The sequence below is a fragment of the Ciona intestinalis genome, chromosome 4 (assembly GCF_000224145.3).
Source record: "Ciona intestinalis chromosome 4, KH, whole genome shotgun sequence".
Classification (NCBI taxonomy): Eukaryota; Metazoa; Chordata; class Ascidiacea; order Phlebobranchia; family Cionidae; genus Ciona; species Ciona intestinalis.
This window is the reverse complement of record NC_020169.2, coordinates 3,957,694-3,980,400: the sequence shown is the minus strand read 5'-3', so window position 1 is coordinate 3,980,400 and position 22,707 is coordinate 3,957,694. Positions and strand designations below refer to the sequence as shown.

The window sequence follows — 22,707 nt, the reverse complement described above, 5'->3', positions numbered from 1 at the left end:
TTTTAGACATTCCCGTATGACTTTATTATTAAGGTTACTACTGTAAAAAGTCCCCTTATTATTATTTCGATTGTATGGTATATTGGACATGTATTTTGTATTAAATTGTTGTTTGGTGTTTTACTTTAGATTGTTGTTTTTTTTACAGGAAAATACAAAACCTTGAAGAATGTATTGCAACCTTTGAACTTGAGAAGAGAAAAGCTATGATGGATGTAGAGTCTTACAAAGATGATATGGCTAGGCAGACAATCAAGCAAGGAAAATCCCATCAAGATACAGTTCAAGCTCTCTCTCGAGAACTCATGGAGGCAAAAAACGCATTTGAACAACGGGTAGTTGATTTTGAAAGCAACATGAGTAATATGGACAGAGAGAGGAATAAGAATTTGGACTCAGTTTCAATGGAATATCGCAAGGAAATTTCAAATTTGCAGCAGAGGTTAAAAGATCAGACCAGCAGTTTTGCTACTGAGAAAGAAGTCATTGCATCCACTCATGCTCAATCTTTGGCTCAATACCAGCAGGAAGTAATGTCTGTTAGGCAAGAGATGAAGAAAATAATGGAAGAAAATGATGACAAAATGGAAAAATGTAAAAACTTTTACGAACGGGAACTTGAAGTACTTCGTGCTTCAACTACTAATGAAAATAAACTACAGGCTGAATGGTTAAGTCGAGAAAATGCTTTGAAACTGAAAGCAAGCCAGCTTGAAGCCAGTATGCAGCAGAAGATTAAGGAATTGTCCAATGAATTGTCAGTTCAGAGGGTTGAAGTTGAGACTTTACGTGAACAACTATCCCAGTCAACTTCGCAAGCTAACAGCACATCTGATCATATCAAGGTTTGTATTGTGTTGCGCAATGTATACTGTATATATAAGACTACATTAGCATAATAAAGTTATGACATCTATTAGTTATGACAAATTTTAATTTATGACATTATTTATATTGAATTTAGTCTTCATTATATAATTTTCTCCTCACTTGGTTTAGGATTTACGTGACCAGCTTAGTAAGTTACAATCGGATTATAATGCATCCTGTGATCGTGTGCATTACTTGGAAGAAGAATTGAACACTGCGAATGAAAGAATAGAAACTCAATCCAGTGGTTTACTTAGAAAATCAAGTGAGTTTAAGTCAAATATTATTTAATTTGGGTGAGGTCCTGCAATGTGACACGTTATGGGATATAAGATTTCTGCCAGAGTTGGGAGATTACCCAGACACATAGAGTACAGTTCACTAAGTTCCTGTATTATAACTAAATAGTAAAAGTTCAAGGTACTCATTTTGTACTATCTGAACCATGACCCTTATTACTGTTATCATTCAAAATCCAACCCATTATCACAATTCATGGCTGCAACCCATTTGTAAGCTTAAAATAGATACCTTGGAGTTATGTGTCTATACAAACGAACAAGGCCAAAGTATATTGCACTCATCACATTATTCAATGACATACCTTCTGTTCAACAACTATGAGTGTAATTGTATTTTTCCCGAGACTTTGTTTAAAGTTTTAAAATCATAACGACTATGGCTGCACAATTATAAATTCATAGCTAATTTTTTTCCATGTGGGTGAGGTCGTTTAGAACCTAAGATTTAGGCCAGATTTTGCTCATTACTATGTGCCAATACTATAGCAAAACGATCTCTAAACAACAATCCATCATCCAGGTATCATTGGGACACTGGAAGCGATCAAACTTACTCAGGATGAAAGCATCCGTGATCTTGAGTCACAGATGAAGGACATGAGACGAAGATGTCAAGACTTGGAGTTGGAGAAAACATCTTTGCAGAAATCACAGTCAGATGAAAGTTTGCAACTCGTTCAACAAATCAAAGCAATGTCAAAGGTTTGTTCATCTGATCTGGGAACTTGTAATGTTGAAATTTAGAAGAGAAAGTTTAATGATAAATTTTCTTGTGTTTTTGTTATATGTTAATTGTATAATTTTAAAAAATTGTAAAGCCCTGGTCCTCCTCTTTTGATATATATATATAGCTATATGTCTATCAGCTTAATCATGTCTATCAGTTGTCTTGTTTTTTTGTTATTTTTAAACGTGAAATAATTTAAATATTTTTTTTCTTAATTTTCAAGCGCTTGGAAACGCTGAGCGATGAGAAGACTGCGCTGACTCAGCAATTAAAGAACGAGATAAACGAGATGAAGATTAACCACGAGGAGGCAGTAGAGAGCTTGAAACAACAATTAGAGCAAGAAGCGACATCTATGGAAAAAAATCATCAATGTCAGGTTGATATGATGAAAGTTGAGGTAAGTGGTTACCCTTGTTTTTCTGTGTAAAACATTTTAAGCTTTTTTGGTTCATTACTTCATATTCTGTTCTGTATGGGTGGGGTCCTTGTTGAGAATCTAGGAATATGCCAGATTTGGCCCATTACACCAGCACCCACACTGTTTGCATTTATCTAAATGGAAACAAGTATGGCCAAAGTATATAGTGTTCGTCTAATTGTCTTCAAATTAATGAGGTTGCCTATGTTTGACAAATATGAGTTTAACTTAAACTTAAACTCTCTTGTGTATGAAACACAGGAATGGTATGTCGTGTTATTGTCTCATTATCCAAGGGTCTCAAGAGAGCATGAACTGTCTGACTTTACACTTTGTAATAACTTTAACTTATTGGCAATAAGCTGGTTAAATCAATGTGGAAATAGTGGAAATCTGGCCTAAATCCCAACTCACCAACATAAGATAAATAATAAAAAATAAAATAGCTTCACTTTCACATGAGATATATTTAAATTTTCATGTTTATTTGTAAGGTTACAACAAGCATAAAGTAACAGCTTTACCTGACCTAAAATAAGCTTGTTTAAAACCTTAAGATACCTTCACTCTTACACATTTCAAATTTCTTAGATTTTTACTTTACTACAATTTTTTCCCCCAGGCCCAGGAAGCTATGGACAAACTACTGGTTGAAATGCAAGAGCGAATATTAAAAGAAACCGAGAAATTTGAGCAAGATAAGCAACTTGCTCTTGATAAAGTTGAAGCTGAAAAAGAAGTTATTCGCTGCAACTTAATTGACTCACAAAATGAGGTAGAAATCATAATCATGTTTCAACAGTGTTTACTGATTTCTTGTTATGCTGTTTTGCAACCCAAAAATGTGAAAAAAATGACAGTAAGTTTCCTTTTTTAGTACCATAACGCTATGTTTAGCCCGAGTGATATTTTCTGTTAAATATATATATATATAAAAAATCCTACATTTTCCCCCATATGTTTGCTTTACATTGCATATATACTGACATTTTTACCCCTATTCCAGTTATCAAGGTTGACTGCATCAATGAATGAGCATGTAAATGGGTTGGGGATGCCACAACTCAGATATCTAACCTAAAATCCAGGATTAGTGAGCTTGAACAGCAACTTGTAACTGGGGAGAATCGGAATTTGGAAATCCAACAAAATATCTCAAGTTTAAAGTGAGTGTAGTTGTTGTTGTGGAAATAGCGTTTCCTCATACCAGCATCTCTATCTATGTACAAATTTTAATATTTTGTTGGTGTGTCCACTAGTGAGTGAACATAAATGTGTGGACTGTGTTTTAGGGTGTGATTGCTGCGAATTTTGAAATGAAAGGATAGCAATATCTTAAAACCAATCTAAGTTTTTTTATATTTAGTTAAGGGTTCATCTACATATATGTGACACTGACTCTTAAAAAAAAAGGATATCTGTTTCATCTCTCAATTCTACTTTTGTAACTCTTGTAGAAAATTAGACAATTGTAGTTAACCAAAGTCAAACCTTTTATAAAAACACAGTAACACACCCTACAATGTAAAGGATTTCACAACATTTATTATTTGGCATATTAAAGCAATTTCTTTTTCTATTTAATATATTTTGTTTAAACTGATTATTTTAGGTCAGAGTTGGTCTCTCAGGCTGACTCCTATAATGAGAAAGTGACATCATTGCTCAGGGAGCACGAAGGAGAAAAAGAGAAATTAGTGAGAGAACAAGAGGAAAAGTGGGAGGAGAAAATGAGGTGATGTCACAATTAAAATTATCATGTAATACTGACATAGGCGTAATGTTGTGGGTGCAAGGGGTGACATGTCATCCAACTTTGAAACATGGGTGGCATCATATGTTTTAGCACCTCAGTTTTACCTTTAAAATAGCTTTTACCCTGCTACTAACTGTGTCCACAAACAAGCAGAGCTAAAGTAAACTGCATTCACCACATAAATCAATGAAGTTACCTATTTAAACAACTATAAGTTTAAACTGCATATTTTGCAATTTCACTTTAAATTTTGTAAAAAAATCTAAAAACATGGCACCTATAAATAGTAATGCAAATTATTTGTTAAAACTACTTCAAAAATTTTGCTTCATTTTATTAGTGTTGACCAACAAATTTTCCCTCTAAACAGAATCAAACTGGCATCACTTGAATCCAACCTCATCCACCAGTTCAACAGTGAGAAGCAATCTGCAATAAGTGAACTTGATTCACTGAAACACAATGAGTTAGAAGCTGCTAAATCAGGCTGGGAAAACCAGATACGTCAACTATCAACGCAGGTATGGTACTTCACACTTTGTACCAAGTTTACTAAAGAATTGTCCAATTTTTTATCATATTTTACAATACACATTATTAAACTGTGATAAATTGCCATATTTACTAAAAAAACTGTATCATTTTAAATATAAGGCGTTTCAGTCATGATTTAATGTTAAGTTTTTCATTCGTTTTTCACAACATGAAGAAAAATCTGTATTATAATAACATTACTGAATAAACATTATAGTGGCATTTGGTATCATTCATTAAGATAAAAATAGTATTGAAATATTGGAGCTTTAAATTTTGGCAACACGCACTGTTATTTGTTTGTATATTATTTCTATCCAGATGATGGAGCTGCGACAATCGTTTGACAACGAGCGCCGTGAATTTGAACGAAAACTTGCTGAAAGTCAGTCAGGCATGACTGAAATTGAGCGAAGGCTCAGGAACGAAGCACAAGAGGCCGCTACAGAGTATTCTAACAAGGTGGGGAGAAATAAAATGGGCGAATTATTTGACAAGTCTCGCTCTATTGTAAATTTCCAAACCATGGGTGTTTTGTCACTATTGTAAGTGAGGTGACATCATATGTTTTAACACCACCTCAAACAGCTTTTCTGCTGTTAGGTGATAAAAGAAAGAAATAGAGTAAAAGTTTTTGCATTTGCAACATTAAGAGTTTGGTTCATTTGGTTTGATATTGAAATTCAACTGATGTGGCTCTTTTCATAAACATTCAACACCTTTGTGTCTTTTCTACTTTAGTTGATAAATACCTGGTTTGCAAGAGACCATATCATAACAATTGCCTCCAAACAATAAAAAGCCAGAGGTATGCTCTTGCCCTTAATATACTGTCAGGACATGTAGCTTCTTGCGGTTATTTATTAATAAAAATAGTTAAATTTTTTCTTGTTCAATTTTTCAGATTGCTCACTTGCTAGAAACACACAAGGTGGCGTTAGAGGCAGCTGATCTTCGTAAAGAAGAAGAATTGAGAAACTTAGAAAATCAACTTAATTCTAAATTCCGGTAAGATTTTATATTATTATGTTTTGTTTGCGATGTTGAGTTTTCGAATGTAGAAATGTGTAGTTGATCAGTAAGAAACACTCAATTGAAAAACAAACTATGTTTTTTACCCTTCCTGAGCTTTAAAAATGATTTAAATTCTAAATTATTTTCAATTTACCGAAAGTAGGCACTTTTCCTATACCTCTGTGTTGTTTCACAAAATGGTGACCAATTTGCATTTTAATAATGGTTTTTAAATGGTGTTTTTAATTTTTATGGCTTTGCACATAATAGAGAGGAGTCCCATTCACGAATGCGAGCCCAACAAATCAGCATCGAGGCTGTGAAAGAGAAAATGAAACAAGAAGCCAATGAAGAGATGACACGAAGAGAAGGAGAATTTGAAAGAGATATTGGTGGGTTGGGTTGGTTGTGTATGCTAGCAGGTGTATTATTATATACACAGTGTGTTCATATACCTCATATTTGATTTTGTTGGATCAGTTAAAAAGAAACAACAAAAAATAAAAATTTAACAGTTACAAAAACTTTACACAGGAAAATTAGAGATAAAAATCATAGATAGTTAGGCAAAAATACGTTTTAGCTGAAGGACAACTTTAAGTTGTAAATATGTTGTATATTTGGTATTGTAGCAGTTATAGTTGAGATTGAGGTGTATAAGAAGACACCTATGTTATAACTTGACAGGGGGCACGAGGTGTAGGAAACCACAATGTAAAAAAACATCCATATTATAATTGACAGAAAGCATAAAAAACAATTGACAGTAAACTCCATCATGTATTTAGCTTATACACCCACCCATATAATTTTCACAGATGATATACGAAGTGAATTAATGCACCAACATGCGTCTGTACTTGATGATACAACACGTCAATATGAAAACCAACTTGCCTCAGTTAAAGCAGACATAGATGCGATGCAAAGAACTTCGGTCAGGAATGAAGAAGTTTATAATAAATCGGTTGGTATTTTAATTATTTCTTTCAATTTCGCATAAATACTGAATTGTTGGTGTTTGTTCTGGCCATGTAATTTTTTAAAGCTTTTAGTTTAGGAGTTTTTGTATTTATTTTTGCATAAACTCATTTTTTCATTATTTACTATAGATTTAATTTATGTTTGGGCAGTTCTTTGTTATTAAAATTGATGTACAATATTTTCAGTTTATCTTGCCAAAAAATGATTCTCATTTCACCCTTGTTACCAATGTAGAATTGCCAGAAGATTACTTTCTGACTTATAATATGCTTGGTAGCAATAACATACATATATCAAATGGTTGTTCAAAATTTACCCATTTTCCCCACATTAATTTCATCTTCAGTTAAACGAGTTGGAAACTGATTTAAAACTCACTCGCTCAGAGATGAGCAACCTACGCAACAAAGTTTCGGAGCAAAACGAAATGTTGTCAACACTGAATAAAGAAATAGATGCCAAAGGTAAAATATTATGACACGTTTTTCATGATTTCTTCCTCATCCGACAAAAATAACTAAATTTTATTTAGTGCCAATTTTCTTCTGCTAGCAGGCATAATGTAAATAATATTTCAAAGGTTCAACATGAAAAGCAGTGGTGTATTTCGAAAGTTTCGTCTGGCTTTGTCACTCTGTGTTTTTGTACCAGATGAGCTGTTTAAAGAATATTATTATTAAACTGATCTTCCAGGTCATGAGGTCCTCCGGATTCGAAGTGAAGCGAACATCGAGCTACGAAGGAAAGAGGAAGAAATGATGCGGAGGTTTCAACAGGAGCAAGATAACTACCAAGCCGACAGCATCCGGAACAAACAGATCATGGTTAACGACTTCAATCGCGCAACCGAGACACTTAAAGATAGGATCGCTTACCTCAATATTTCGTGAGTATATAAGAGCAAATTTAAATGTTACTTCATGTCTATATGGTAGTGTTAAGGGGTGACATGTAACTTCCAAAAACAGGGGTGATGTTATGAGTTTTAGCAGTTGGGTTTATATACAAACAAGCAGAGCCAAAGTATATTGCTTTCACCACAATATTCAATACTATTTCATTTGACTACTATAAATGTAACTGTATTTAACAATGCCTTTTTATTTTTTTTCCAAAAATTTAACACATGTTCACTTGTTCATGTTTTCACCTTTTACTTTGTACAAATGTACAGTCTTCGTGAATCAGAGGAGAAATACGAGAGGAGGGAAAGTCGACCTGAAGATGTCGATTCCATCAACCAACTAAAAGATATGGTTAGAGAGAGGGAAAGCCAACTTCAAAAACTTCTGGTATTTATTCGAATGAATGTGACTTATTTATCCTTGTGTGGCGGGCAACGACAGTAGTTATAACACAGGGCGTTCCAGTTGAGTTTAGAATCTTCTGGTATTTATATATAATGAATAAATGTAACTTATTTATGATCACGTGGCGAGGCAATGACAGTTGTTATACCACAGGTGTTTAAGTGAAAACTATAAAACACAGGTTGCAGTGTTTTCATTCTATGTATGTGACTGTGTGTAACATAAAATTATTTTATTTCATTTCTGCGGTAACCATAACTATAATGCAAAAAGTATATGGGAAAATATAAAAACAAATATTTTTCATAATATTACGTTGCTGTATGTTTAAGGTGAGCTTCATATTTAATTTGAGTTTTGTGCCTGTGGTTCTAACACAAACTTATATACACCACCTTTAGTACACAGTACACAGTAATTAAATGGTTTAGATGAAATTCTGATAATGAAGTTTGCGGACTGGTCTGTGTCGTAATAGTTGCATGTTTGCCTCGTTGCTGTTTAGGAGAAGCAGAGATAAAGTTTTCCGAAACTTGTTTTAAATTTTTCACTACGCAGCGGTTACATTTACCAAGTTTAAGCACAGTTTATTGGAATTGTGTGGCAGTAGTTATATATGACGTTGTAAAGTGTTTGGAGAAGAGGTGTTTCTCTTTTCTGTGTCTACAAGAAAAAAATTGATTATCTTCAGCCTAGTTTCTCAGACCTCCTAATGAAATTTTATTTGTTTTTTTTTATAGAATTGTTTAGTAATCTTTTATGTATATTTTATTTTACTTTTTTATTATTGTAACACTAGAAGCTTGAATATAGACTTAAAATATTACCCTTTAGTTTATTATACTTTTATGTTTTATTATGCCAAGAGAAAGATTGTATTTTTTATCAAGAAGTATTTCCTTTACATCTACATGTTTTGCCTAGGGACACATATAGTTAAATTACAGGGTATTGAACCCAGTATGTGTAGCCAGAGATTAAAGATAAAATTCTTATGTCAGGATGACAAGAAGTTTTATCAAATGGAGTTGATAAACAGAGAAACAAACTTCAATAAAGTGTTCAGTACGGCACCTAATGTTGGGGTGCTTAACCCCAGGACCAAGGTGAGACGATTTTAATGTTTTATAACTTATTATATTTCATATGTAGTTAAACTTTTGGTTTTATGTTTGCTTTTTATAGTACTGTGGGGTAAGATGGATACTGTTAGCAAATAATAACACATATTTTCCAACTCTTTTAGTAAATATTCTTTGTTTACTACCAAATGGGACGATAAAGAATGGAAGCATGTACCATCTTCCCCCAACTTACTATATTTAATTCCCTTTTAAATGCTTTTTTACATTGTGTATTAAATTGCTTTCGTTTACCCAGAAAAATAAATCCAACAAAGCGAACACAGCACCACAAAGGTTCACCTCACAGTTTGTAAGCGTGCCTAACATGAACTCGATTGAACCAGCTATGACTGGCTCAAACCGGTTAGAACCACTTAGATCTAGTTCATCTTCCCCTGGTAGTTTCAACTCAAATAAACACCTCCAACCGACGCCCCCGCCACACCCTAAAAAGTTCATGAGGTAAGCTATATTGAGGGAATCATAAAACCTGGAATTTGGTCATCTTTGCCTTCCAATACATTTCATATTCAAGCTTGTGTTATTTTATAGTTTCGTTACACCTGCTACCAGGCATAATGTAAAGTAATGTTTGTTGGCTAATCTGGTATAAAAAACATGAATTTATTCCAATGTTTTGTCATCCATTCAGCAAGGCTTTATCACAAACTTTTCTGGCATTTAAAATTAATGTTTTATATACCAATTGAGCCGAAAGATGCTATTTTGTATTAGTTTACTTAAAGTTACATTAGCAGGACATGACATAAATGTATATTCCAAAAATAGGAAAGTGTTTTTCATATACCTTGTGCCTATACATGTTATTGCACAATCCCACTCACATTCCATATGTATCATAACGTCATACATGAAAAAATATTTTTCTATTTAAAATTTTTATAGATGATTTATTTTTCAAATATTTTTAACTTAGTTAAGGTGCCTTCTATATTTATCCTTGCACTGTGATGCCTCGTGCCTTCTATTTTACCAGAACTTTAATAAAAAATCAACTACTAAGACATGCATGGTGTTTGTGACTGCATTATTAACATTTCGCATCAAAAACATTAAAAAAACACCAAGAAAATCTTGTGTGAGCAAAAACATCATAACTTCATACTGACCACTTGAAACCAGCTGAAAGTAAACTGCATTGTACATGAAAAACTGCATTGTATGCAGTTTCCAGCATTTAACATTACTGTATATAGCCTGTTTCTGCATATATTGTTCATCTCTTTGGTCAGTACGATTTTAAATGAATGGAAGTTCCCCTTTCCTGCATGGTGGAGAAAAATCGCATACTTTTCTTCCTTGGAAAATATCAGCACTTTATACTTCTGGTTCAATTCCTCATAGAATTGTTACTTGCATGGTAACGTGCTTCTTACCTAAAGCATGGCCTCGCGTAATTTTTACAGCTTCTCTGTTTGAGATGCAGCGGCAAAAAAATAGCACTCGAAATAGTATTCTTTACTTTATTTCTTAATACTTCATTTATTTGATTTCTTATTAAAAACATTCTGCACAATGCTACGTACATAACATGTATATCAAGATTTGGACTTTGGCCACAAAATATAACCTTGTTTTTGTTGACAACCAACATTTTCGAGTTGTTTTTACTCAAATGAATGCATTTTAAAGCAAAAGCATAATGTTTAAACTCACCAATTTAACATTCTGACTTAAAAGAGTAACCATTACTGCCTGATTCAAACCTGGTACAAGTTATTGTTATGTAGTACTTTGGTGTAAGATGGGACATGTTTTCTTTGTCATATTCATTTTCATTTTACCAGGTTTCTACTATCTTGCTAATCTCTGTCTTACATATAATATTCTCAAACGTTTTTGCCGGTATTAAACTCTCAATGAAACGGAAAACTTTAGTACGATCTTCGTGACCGTACATCCTGGGTGTTTCGGTATTCCAATTGAAAACCTAGATCCGTTGTCTTATCTTGCCCCTTATCCACATAGAATAAAATAGGATTCCTTGGTTGGTCACTTGTTTTAAACTTCGCGGATATATTCATACAGAATAACCGAGGACAAGACGACCTCAAACAACCACCAGTTCACAGTCATTTCAAATTCTCTCGTCGACCAATCATGTGCAGAGTTTTTCGACAATCATTTTAATGACGTCATAAAACCGGAACAGAATGTTCCGCATGACGTCATAATGAGTGCTCCAATCAACATTCCAAGCAAAGGCGTTCGTTGGAAATCAAACGTGGACATTTCCGAGTTACCTACCGATGACGTCAGTGATGCGGGTGACGTCAGAGCCATGACGTCACCATACGGCTCACTACCAAATCACTATGCGAAAAAATCTGAAGACAAAAAACACAGAACGATCGCATCTTTTATGCATGCGATGCGGCATAAGAAGAAATAATTACGTCATCGTTACGTCACCACTAACCAATACGTCATCAAGTGTGGTAGTCGTTTTATCTTATAGCTACTAACAGAAAAGATCTTCTGTCCGAAGGTATATCCACTTATTCCAACATGTTTTCGTATCTACTATTGTATTTTGACGATTCTTGTTGAAAATGCGGTTGAGATTATTTTTCTTCACGAATCCAAAAATCAACGTGCCTTTTTTTCGGTACTTTTGCTTCTATACCTAAACCTTGGCATGTCACGCTACAGAGCCATACTCATTTAGAATGGAATATAGCAAGTTGTTTATTTTTTCTTTTCAACGTTTACCAATTTTTATCCGTTACTATTTGTGAAACGAGGTGTAATAGATTTACACGATCGCCACTGCGTACTTTAAACGCTACTAGGCGAATTCCTTTTTGCTGCGATTTAAAAAACCTTTCGGTTTATTTTTATTTTTTGAAACTCCAGAAACCTAAAAGTAATCTAAGTTTAATAAACAACGAACTTTAACGTGTTTCCCATATACAGGAATTTTCAAAAATATCGTTTTACCAAAAACCTTTTGTTGCAATTCCCTTTCTTTTTATTCTTAAATCATTCTTAACTTTTAAAAAATCTAAACTTTCTTTATAAATTAACCACATTTTCCTTATTTAAACTTAGAAACCAACTAATTAAGTTCATTTTTTTCTTAACAGATTTTAATTAGTGTTGTTTCCACTTAACTAAAATTAGTGATAACGTTACATCACAACAAATAAAAAAACCTAATATACAATTTGTGCGCTATGGTATATTGCAATGCAAGTATATCTACCTAGTTGATTGATTTACAACTATCGTTAGCCTATCCTATAGTTTAGGGTAAGATGGTCCATGTTTCATTCTGTTTATCATCCAATTTGGTAGTTAAAATAGAATATTTACAGAATTATATAACCGTATCCTTACGACTCTAAAAACGCAATGTTAAATGTTAAAAACGTGATTGGAAAATATGAGATATTATGTTCTTACGGTATTCATCTTACCCCACTGTAAAAGTCAAAGTTAAAACGTTGTGTTTATTTTATTTTTTTTTATTATTACGAAACGATTGTTTTATACACCCAATAAGATTTAATAAGTACACCAGCTCTGATTACTGTCCTGCTATTTTGTATTCTCATCGGTAATAATAAACACACGAGTGTGCGCGTTAATACTTGCGGTGTAAAAGCGAATACATAAGATACCGGTTCGTCAAGTCATGAGTGAAATGGGTTATCGTGTCTTTTACCAGTGCCATTGAGAATATTAAATAACTTATATACATACCTACATGCTCTATAATGAATGTAACTTATTTATCCTCACGTGGCGGGGCAATGGCAGTCACACTATACCACGGCCTACTAGAGATAGAGATATCTCTAGTAGGCCGTGCACTATACCTAATTTTATTATCCCATTTATTGGTAGTCAACCAAAAATATTAACAGAATTATATAACCGTATTCTTGCGATTTTATAAGACAGCGTTGTTAATTGTTAAAAACTTGGTCAGGAAAGGGGAAGTTATATGCTAACCGAACGCATTATTTCGCATAACACATGACCACGCCACCACGGCCTATTAGAGATATCTCTAGTAGGCTGTTCACATGACGTTATGTGAGCATTCCTTTTAAAAATAGCCCCCTTACTACAAACAATATCATGTTACATTGCTTACGTGACCGGCAGCATGTCATGACGTCACATAGCCGTTTACGTACGTCACAAATGTCTAATCCGTTTTGAAAGCCAATTTGAAATCTTGTATAAAATGGCTGCCAATTTGTAATAATTGGATGTCGTGTAGTTTTCAGTAGTCCTGATTATAAATACGTCAGCTAACCATGTAAAGTAGTCGTGATACCAATAGCTGCTTTTAAATTAAACCTGTAACCATCACAAAACCTTACGAAATTTTCTTGAATTACCGCGACTTTAAATTTCCATACACGGACTGCTACAGGCATTGTATATCGATTATGACGTTGGTTGAACGCGATTTTCGCGTCGTCGGGTTACGCGTTAAGTTCCCTTATTGTTTCCCGGCGTTATCTGATTGTTGTGTCATAATATAGGAAAGTATGTACACGATGTATATGGCGAACAAGCGATATTTTCATTCGATTTACCACCTTAGTATTATAGTGTAGGGTGGACTCCGTGACCTTTACGTTCCAAATACCTTTCAGGTCATTCGAAACGTACTTTATCTTAAACATCGTTCCCTAGAAGATTAACTGTCAGACTAACATCGACATTTAAAACTTCTCTTTCCGCTATGGTTGCCCCAGGCACTACATTCTGCACAAACAATGCAATAAAACGCATTATGTTCGGCCTACGTTAAAGTTGAGAGCCTCCATTAAGGGTGACCATTAGGCTTTAGAACGTTTATTAAAATCCTTATCCTATCAGTACGCGGTTATTAAATTGGCCGAAACAGATAAACATGACCAAACAATAGAATTAACATTTGATTGAAGGTTCCTAAACCGTATTAACATTAAGCTGTTATACACACACGGGTTCACGCCGTTCTCCTGCCTGAATGCATAACTGCGCACCTGTCTTAGTGTCTAATCCGTTGTTTTCAAAGCAAAGAGCTCAACTGTATAGATTTAATGAACTTTAAAAGTGAGAAACTGTACACGAGGCACATAATTTCAAACACGGTATAATAAAATATTTCATACAAAATAGAAGCGAAATAAAAAACACAATTCAATTTCCTTAGATTTAAATAAAAAACATAAATCAATTTAATTTTCGGTAGGGCCAATTTAATTTTTTAGTTTCCTAACATCGTTAGTGTGAGGTGTACGTTGCTGCGCCATATATATCATTCATTTTGATAATCCTCGTTCTTGACAGTTTGATGGAAAACAGGGCGTTTAGAATGTTTTATCGTTAAAAATTACTTTGCAAAGTTTAAATATAAATAATTAGGATTTAAAAAACGCTCGAGTGTTTATAAAATTAAAAAAACTTTAATTTACATTTTATAAAATACATAAAACAACAAGATAAAATAAATGACAAAACAAAATCGACAGAGAATACAAAGTACCACTGGCAAAACTTGTAAAAAAAAACAAAATATAGTACCGTGGGGTAAGATGGATACTATAATATTTCCCACATTTCATATTCGTTTTTTAATTAACTAAAAACTCTAAATAGTCGTTGTTTTTTTACCAAATGGAGTAAAATAAAGTGAAAACACGTATCATCTTACCCCAGCCTACAGTAAATATAAAGCAAAATAAATAATTACAAAGTTAAAGACACAGTTTTATGAGCGCTTACGAAACTGGAACGTCGGCCATCTTACTGCTACGCGTACGTGCTGTATCCAGGTTCGTTTTACTTGTGTTGTGGATCTTACTGTAGTTGTAGTTGTTCTTAATGTTGTTGTAGGCGTTGTTGTTGTTGTTGCTGTGGTTGTTTTAGGACTCGTTGTTGTTGTTGTTGTTGTTGTCGCTGTTGTTGTAGGTGGTACAGTTGCTGTAGTTGACTGTGTTCTTATCCGTATAGGTGTTGTTGTTGTACTTTCAGACGTACTTGGTTGTGTGACTGGCATTGTCGTTGATTCTGTTGTAGATGGTTGTGCTGTTGTAGGTGAAATTTGCGTTGTAGCAGAAATTGTACTTTGTGTTGTAGCAGAATTTGTATTTTGCCTTGTAACTGGCGTAGGTGTTGGGTCATGAATTGCGAACTCAGTAGGTGCAGTGCCCGGGTTTCGTGTGGTGAAGTCATGGGGACCCGGCAGTTGAACTCTACGTTGTGACACATCCACCCATCCGCATGTACCGTCATTGCCAGCCACACACGCAGATGTCTGCACAGGAAACTCGTACACATCCCGGCACTCGTTGTCTTTTGACTAAAAACAAACTTTCATTGATCACCTAAATATATAACGCGGGAAACGTCCCGTAGAGTGAGTCACTAAGTGACATCAGGGGTCGTGTGTAGTTCGATATATATAATAACGTCATGCTCTATACTTAAGCGAGTTTAAAATTCTTGTGACGTCAAAAAAACATACTCTAAAGAAGATTGACAAACTCTATACACAAACATAACATAGCGCTACTTGGAAATCGGTCTAATAATCCACTAACGCCTTGAGTTTTCGCTTGTGTATTCGTTAAGAGTAAGACAGACCATCTTTTAATTCGTTTTTGACCGATCCATTTAGGAGTAAGGAAAGAATATTTACACCGAACTATGGAATCGTTTCAATGCAACTATAAAATGGCTTTGGCAATCGTTAGGAAACATGGAACATATTTCATAATGGTATTCATCTCATCCCAACATATTTTATATTCTTACCATGCTAAAGTCATATTGCTTCTTAATTTTACAAGCGCTGCATCCTCGGTCGTAAGCATTACTTCTTATATGAGAGTCGATTGCTTCGATTTGTTGTGGAGTGAAATAATCGAACAATTCACGAAACGAACATCGGTCCATTTTCACTCCCCCATTGTAAGTTTTGCCTGCATGTACCAACGTTTTTAGTTCGAACTATTTGTGATAGAAATTCATGAGTTGCCAGTACGTTACAGCTCTACATTCTACGTCATAGCTGTCTAGGCTTAAGCATTTTGTTCCCACTTAAATGTTTAAACAGATTATGCATTTAAATTAAGCATGTTCGTAAGGGTTAGAAAAGGATATGGCTGTCATGCAAACGGCCTGACGTTCGTACTGGACTGCATATTTGCGCGCTTTAGAAGGAAAATTTCACTCTATAGCAAATCATTTTACTTTTTAAACGTTTTGCATAAGTGTATTTAGGTTTAGGGGTTTTTATAGGGGTTTATAAGGATATAATGGATTTAGAGGCAATGTATGTTATATTCTTACCAGAAATAATTTGTTTTCCCGACCACACATCTAATAGACAACTACCCGGATCCGAGTAAATATAAATCATGTCATTTGGTCGAAAATCTTGGTATTTTCCTTTGAAAACCTAAAATAAAAGAAAATATTATTTATTTTGTACTCAATACGTTTAAATACCGTCGGCACATAATATCCCCCATTTAGTAATCGTGTTTTAAACAAATAACAACGCTGTATAAATTCGTGAGAGTTTTTACCGCTTAATGAGACAAGGAAAGAACGTTATTTTTTAAATTTATCTTTAGAGAAGTATTCGCGTGGGTAGTGACATTATATGTTGAGTCGTGTTACCGTGCACCTTATAATATCGTTCGTGCGATCGTTGTAAATATTCTGGTTTAAGGTGGCTGTACACAGTATCCGGCATGCGAATTCGCGAAGTCGTATATGCAAACCCATTACCGAGTTCCGCATGCGGCAGCGAAATCCGGACCAAACGGACGAATTCCGGATACTGTGTACAGCCACTTTTAGTCTTCTCAAAGTTTCTTACATGTACTTGAAGGTTGAAGTTACATTTCACTTAACATTTCACCAAACTTGCAATTTAAGAGATAAAACTCGCTTGCATGTGGCGTATCATGTTTAAATGCGATTTACTTAAGATACCTGAGAGCTGAGATAAAACATGGATAAAATGCATTACGACCTACAGGAGAGATTTATGTCTCTTATCGCGTCTACATCTCCGCTGTGAAAAATATTCTGACTTTGTTTTCGCACTAATGTTAACCCGACACCGTCTTGAAATTTTACCAAGTTTTTGCGAAACACAAATAAACTGAAACAATTCGATCATCTTACCGGAACGCTGGTATAAGGTTTCGTGTATGTTGAACTGAAATGTTTAAAGTTAAACCACGTATAATGCGTCCTAGCCGGTTGGTTGAAGACGTTCGTTTAAAGGTGACTGCATGCAGGCAGTAACACGAAAAATGAATCTTAACTAATTACAAAAATATATATTTGCTCAAATTAATATTTTGTTTTTCAAGTTGGTGTAGATCGCCTATTACTAATAAACAAAATTTAAATGCGTTGTAACTTGCCTTTACTATCTTTGCTCTTGCCATAACACCCGGAAATATGTTGCTTCTAATGTCCTCAGCTAGAATCTCGATAATGCCAACTGCAAAATATTCACATTAATAACTAAACCGATTATTTTCTAAGTGTTTAAACAAATCACTATACTTACCGAAGTCGTCGTGGCATATTTTCTCTTGCGGTTGCATAAACTCGCACGTACAAGCAAACACGACGGGTAAGACCGCAAATATTATTACGAGAACAAGTTTCATCATTTTAGTTTGCAGGAATGTAACTATACGTTTTAAAACCTACAGAATATAGATTTAAAGTTATAATAATTTTTTAAATGCTAAACTGTGTTTTCTTTATTTAATTATACAACGCCTTTAAAAAAAGGTACTGCATGTTAGAATCCTGCAAAAATGGACACATAGAGCACTTTTTATATTCGTTGCGCATATTCTAATAACCCTTTAGTAGAAAAGGCGATTTAAATTAACACTGCTAAGATATCTCGGATTCTCCTAAAGTTAAAAACGCTCTTAGCGTTTCACGTATTTCAATGTTTGTTAGATGTGGTCTAAGATATCCTAAAATATTGCGGAAATAATATGAATGGGGCATATTCATCGTCAGTATTGATGTGGTGTAACGTCCGAAACGGCAAAACAACAACAATTTTCTCTGCAAAAATCACATTAACTGATAAAATATCAAACTTACAATTAAAATGTACTTTGGGAAAAAAGCCATTTCAGCCATAACTGTACGACACATGGCATTAAATTGGATTTATCTACACGTAACATACCCAAACTTTTTGTTTCTCCGACTAATAAAACACAGCATGAAAATAGCTGCAAAACGACAGTCGTTTTATATTATGCGCATAGCAACGCGGTTTATGTAACTGTATTTTTACTTGTATATAACTACTAATATTGCGGTAAATACATCGTATAAAATTTACCTAATTCCTACCAACAAAATTGCCGTTACCGTGCAAGCAGCCAAATAATTGTGAAGCTGTACCACAACACGCAACTGCGTGCCTTATCCTATATACTCCCCTTAATCGTATCAATGTATTACGCGTTGCCTAAGGTGTTCATGATGTAACCGCTGCTGTCTATATGCGCCTAACACACCAGGTACACTTGGTTTTATACAGAAGCGCTGTTGCCGCTTTGCGGATCCGTTTTCTCCCATCGAGGTAACGACTCCTGGAATAAAAAACAATTTCGGAAGACGAAACCAATCCAATGGTGATGTCATAGTGGGTGATTGTTGTTTAAATAATGAAAGTTATCGGAAGAATTGAACTTTTGGAAAAATTTGGCTTCAGGCTTTTCTAATGGTAAAAATGTTTTTGTGCGTAATTTTTTTGATAAACAGATTTTTGATATAAATTGGTGAAAACACAGCGTTTATATGTATTACGTTTCATAAAAACGGCTACCTTGACAGTTTTGTAAAAACATACAGACAAATAACATTCTGTTCCTTTGCTGATATATAAAATTATAATTATTTAAACCAATGTTTCACCGTAGCTTGATACCAACCGTGTTATAAGTGATACAGCCAATAAAGAGTAAAACGGGACATGTTTTCATTTTCTTTTATCGCCCCATTTGGTTGCAAATAAAGAATATTTACAGAATTATATCACCACCACATTCTTATATAACCCTAAAACAGCTTTGCTAATTGTTAAAACAAGATCACATTATTTAGAAGTTAAGTGTTAACGGTATCTACATACTGTATATTCGACAAATTGTCTTTAATTTAAATTTTACTTGTAAAAACAAAACCTTTAAAATGACGACAACTGTGTGTGTGTATATATGTAAATTATAGGTGCTGTGCCGTTTCGTTTGTGTTGGAAGATAACGGTTGTTTTGTGCGTTTTACCATATATACCACAGGGGCAGGGGAAACGTTTTATGAGTATTGCCGGCAGGTTAGCCTAAAATAGAACCAAGATTCCAAAATTAAATTGCCCTATGACTAAATATGCTTCCGATTTCTGCCAATAGAGACTGTTTTGTAACGAACTTAATGCTATAATGTCCCTTATCTATAATGATCGTATCATCTATAGTGGATTGTTGTTTTGTATTTGAACTCGTGCACGTTCATAATGTCACGCGAGTCTGTTTGCGTTTTCTGGTTTTCTCTGTCACATTAAGTTCTATCCGATCAACTTTGAGTATTAAGTTCAGATTCTGGAATTTACGAGACGTTTCCGCAATGTTGGCGACACAGATCTTCGCGATTTCAGCACCAGGAGACTTGGCTCGAGGTAAACAACTTAAAATTCGTGGTAATTTCCTTGTTTTTGTTGATTACTGTTAAAGTTTTCTGTTTTGCGATTCCAGACCCGTCTCTCATCATACGTCACGGAATGACGTCACGCGCCTCCCGAACGCCATAAACGTCACAAATACTTCCTATACATCAGAACGCCGGTTGTTGGCAAGTTCGGCGAGTCATTTGGGCGTGCAGGAGCAGCGAGAAAGCCAAAGAAATGGGATTACTGAAAGTTTTAACGTTTCTACTCTGTCTGATCTCAACTTGTAAGTTTAAATCTTTGGATTATTCCGTGGATAAGAATCTTCTAATATCTCCATCACGTTGACATGTGGCCATCATGGCGCAATAACATCTGGTTAAAAACCTATTACGTAAATCGGGTTAAGGAATATATTTTTAAATGCCTACTTAAGAGTTAAAGGGAATTTCCGGTGTCATTTATTTTTCTTTATTTGAGTTTAATCCTCTTGGTATATAGTATTTTATGTTGTTTACAAAGTTGAGCATATAGAGCTGTATATCTTGCAAAGTAAACAAAATCTTCATAGTTTTTTGTGTATACTCCCAAAATAAAAAGTATGTTTATTCTCAAGAAAAAAAAACAATTTATTTCTAAAGTAATTTGTAAAGACATTTTGTCGCCTAAAATCTTGCATTAAAATACTTTAGTTTCTTTTGTTTTTAGTCGTTTATCTATTGTTGATAAAATACCGTTTGTCGTTTCGGAAACTTGAACTTATCGGTTCGTACATGGCTTACCGTTAAGCGATGAATATTTACCAAAGCTGGCGCCATCTTTTGCATCATTGGCGCCTCACAAATGTCAGAGTGTATTCCATGTTTACACGTTTCTCTGCTAAATAAAAAAATCGTGCTGGTCTGTCGGCAATCTTAATTTACACTACATAACATTATCTATAAACTATACTTTTAAACCTAAAATTAAATTGTTTTACTTTATGCAGCATCGCATGTCCTGTGCGTTATCATCAATTTTTGAGGGAAAATTTAAACTCTGAAAAATGGCTCTGTGATTTTTAATCGGTGTTTATTATCTAGGCATCGGGTTAACTTGTTATTCCTGCGATAACACATCTCCGAACTGCGTTAACCCGAATTCTCAAACCGAGACCAAAGTTTGCGATGAAGGTGTCCCCTGCATGTATTTGACTGTGGGTAAGTAAGTTAAGGTACTGTAGGATGTGGTTTAAAGTTCAAATCAGATATACTCTTCATTTTGTGTTTTACGCAAAGTGCGTAAATATTCCTTTGAATATACTGCAGCCCACAATCTTCTTCCATTGCAGTAAAACCTAGTATAAAATATCAATGTTTCATAAAAAGTTGGCTGTCAATACAGCTTTCACGGGTGTAAATACTCCATTGTAGTCATGCGATCGGATTGTTGTTCTTTTCAACTAATATTTATTTTCAACTTGTTGTCCTTGGTTTTCACAGAGACAGGAATCGGGAACAAGACGTATCGACGAGACTGTTTAAAGTTCTTGCATCCAAACGGTTGTGCCGCCCTTGATCCAACACAGCCAGATATGATGATTTGTTCTCTTGAATGTTACACTGGTAAGAAAGTAAATTATAACCAGGTTTTCTAAGCGGTATAGGAAACTCGTTTGGATTTATATCTAAAAATTTTAAGTAAGTAAAAAAAAAATAATGGTGTACGTCATGTATTTTATGGCATTGGAGATAAAAAGGACAAACACCGTTAAGATTGCCAGTCATTCCTATACAGGTTTAAATCAAAAATCTTTTATCTATCCTTAACCACGTATGTATGGGTGGGGACGAGACGCCTCTATCACATAATATCCCAATATCCTGATCGTGTTTTAAACAATTAACAACGGTCTATGCACTCTATGGGGAACGTAAGGAAACATTTTTTGTATGTTCTTAGTTTACTACTTTTGAATGGGACGAGTAACTATAATAAAAAGGTAGTCCATTTCTCCCACCCTATATAAATATGCTATCGAATACACTGTCCAGTTTAGGAGTCATACTTTATGTGAACAAGTTTAGCCACACCTGGCTGATGATTTCATATTCGCTTTTAAGTGTTTCCGACACTTTCTAGTTTTTTGGCACTTTCCGAGTAAATTAAAACGAATAGGCATATTCAGAACAATCGTCCTGGCCCAGGTGTCGATTCTCAAAGCCAAAATTCACGCTTTCTCACAGTTATAAGCTGATACTGTTTTTCCCCACAGCGTTGTTAGCTGTGCGTTTAATTTCATCTAGTGTACGTTGCTTTAACCTAAATGAACAAGACTATAACCAATACAACTCTTATCGTTTAATAGGCTTGTTTGTTTTACAAAACTGAACTGTTTTACAGATTTATGCAACGCTTCAGTTACACCGACGGCAAAGAAGCTCGTTTTAGTCATTTGTTCTTTTCTTGCAGTCGCCCTCCAATTTCTATAAAGCATTACCACTTCCGGTCTTGCTATGAAATCAATATAAACGTATCTCATCTCAAGAAATAAAATATCATTACCGTTCTTTTGTTTCCTGGTATATATCAGAGTCTCTGGTAAATGTTATTCCCCGAAGAATATAAATGACACAATCGTAACTTCATCTCTATGAGAATATCAGAAAGGGAATTCCCCAAAAAGCCATGCGAATTTTTAATTTATATTCAATGTTTTGCATTTATTTTGTGTGTGGTTGTAGAATATACAAGCAAGGTGTGGTAATAATTATCATAGGTTAAGTTGTCATATAATTTAAGTATAAAGTTAACTCTGTTCAAATTGTTGGTATAGCTTAAAAAGATTTTAAAACGTATAGTATGAGCAGAGATAAAAAGATTGAGAAGCTTTGCCATTTTGTATTGTTACTGCGTTACCGGTATTGTTTGCATCTCTAATTTTAGCGTATTTTTACTACACACCTGAAAGCTTTTAAATAAAGGGTAGTAGTGAA

General features: G+C 34.4%; 3 protein-coding genes across 3 annotated transcripts; 2 read left to right on the top strand and 1 right to left on the bottom strand.

The window, feature by feature from the left end:
- The first annotated feature begins 209 nt into the window (after positions 1-209).
- LOC101243320 (protein FAM184A-like) lies at positions 210-11,842 on the top strand. Its single transcript, XM_026834089.1, has 18 exons — positions 210-845; positions 1,000-1,135; positions 1,693-1,874; positions 2,123-2,299; positions 2,943-3,121; positions 3,409-3,486; positions 3,933-4,055; positions 4,447-4,597; positions 4,932-5,072; positions 5,515-5,618; positions 5,895-6,016; positions 6,443-6,591; positions 6,955-7,072; positions 7,302-7,494; positions 7,783-7,900; positions 8,920-9,024; positions 9,299-9,504; positions 11,092-11,842. The coding sequence occupies exons 1-18, from the start codon at positions 210-212 to the stop codon at positions 11,453-11,455; spliced, it is 3,282 nt and encodes a 1,093-aa protein (XP_026689890.1). The 3' UTR covers positions 11,456-11,842.
- Positions 11,843-14,091: 2,249 nt separating this feature from the next.
- LOC101243301 (uncharacterized protein YBL113C-like) lies at positions 14,092-17,763 on the bottom strand. The gene is made up of 5 exons (XM_004225987.3): positions 17,603-17,763; positions 17,454-17,533; positions 16,363-16,471; positions 15,826-15,992; positions 14,092-15,370 (listed from the first exon to the last, which is right to left on the bottom strand). Exons 1-5 carry the CDS (start codon positions 17,706-17,708, stop codon positions 14,780-14,782), a joined length of 1,053 nt encoding a protein of 350 aa, XP_004226035.1. The 5' UTR covers positions 17,709-17,763; the 3' UTR covers positions 14,092-14,779.
- A 2,110-nt stretch (positions 17,764-19,873) lies between these two features.
- Positions 19,874-22,280, top strand: LOC104265623. Its single transcript, XM_009860038.3, has 4 exons — positions 19,874-20,018; positions 20,815-20,931; positions 21,214-21,336; positions 22,115-22,280. Exons 1-4 carry the CDS (start codon positions 19,970-19,972, stop codon positions 22,201-22,203), a joined length of 378 nt encoding a protein of 125 aa, XP_009858340.1. The 5' UTR covers positions 19,874-19,969; the 3' UTR covers positions 22,204-22,280.
- The last annotated feature ends 427 nt before the right edge of the window (positions 22,281-22,707 follow it).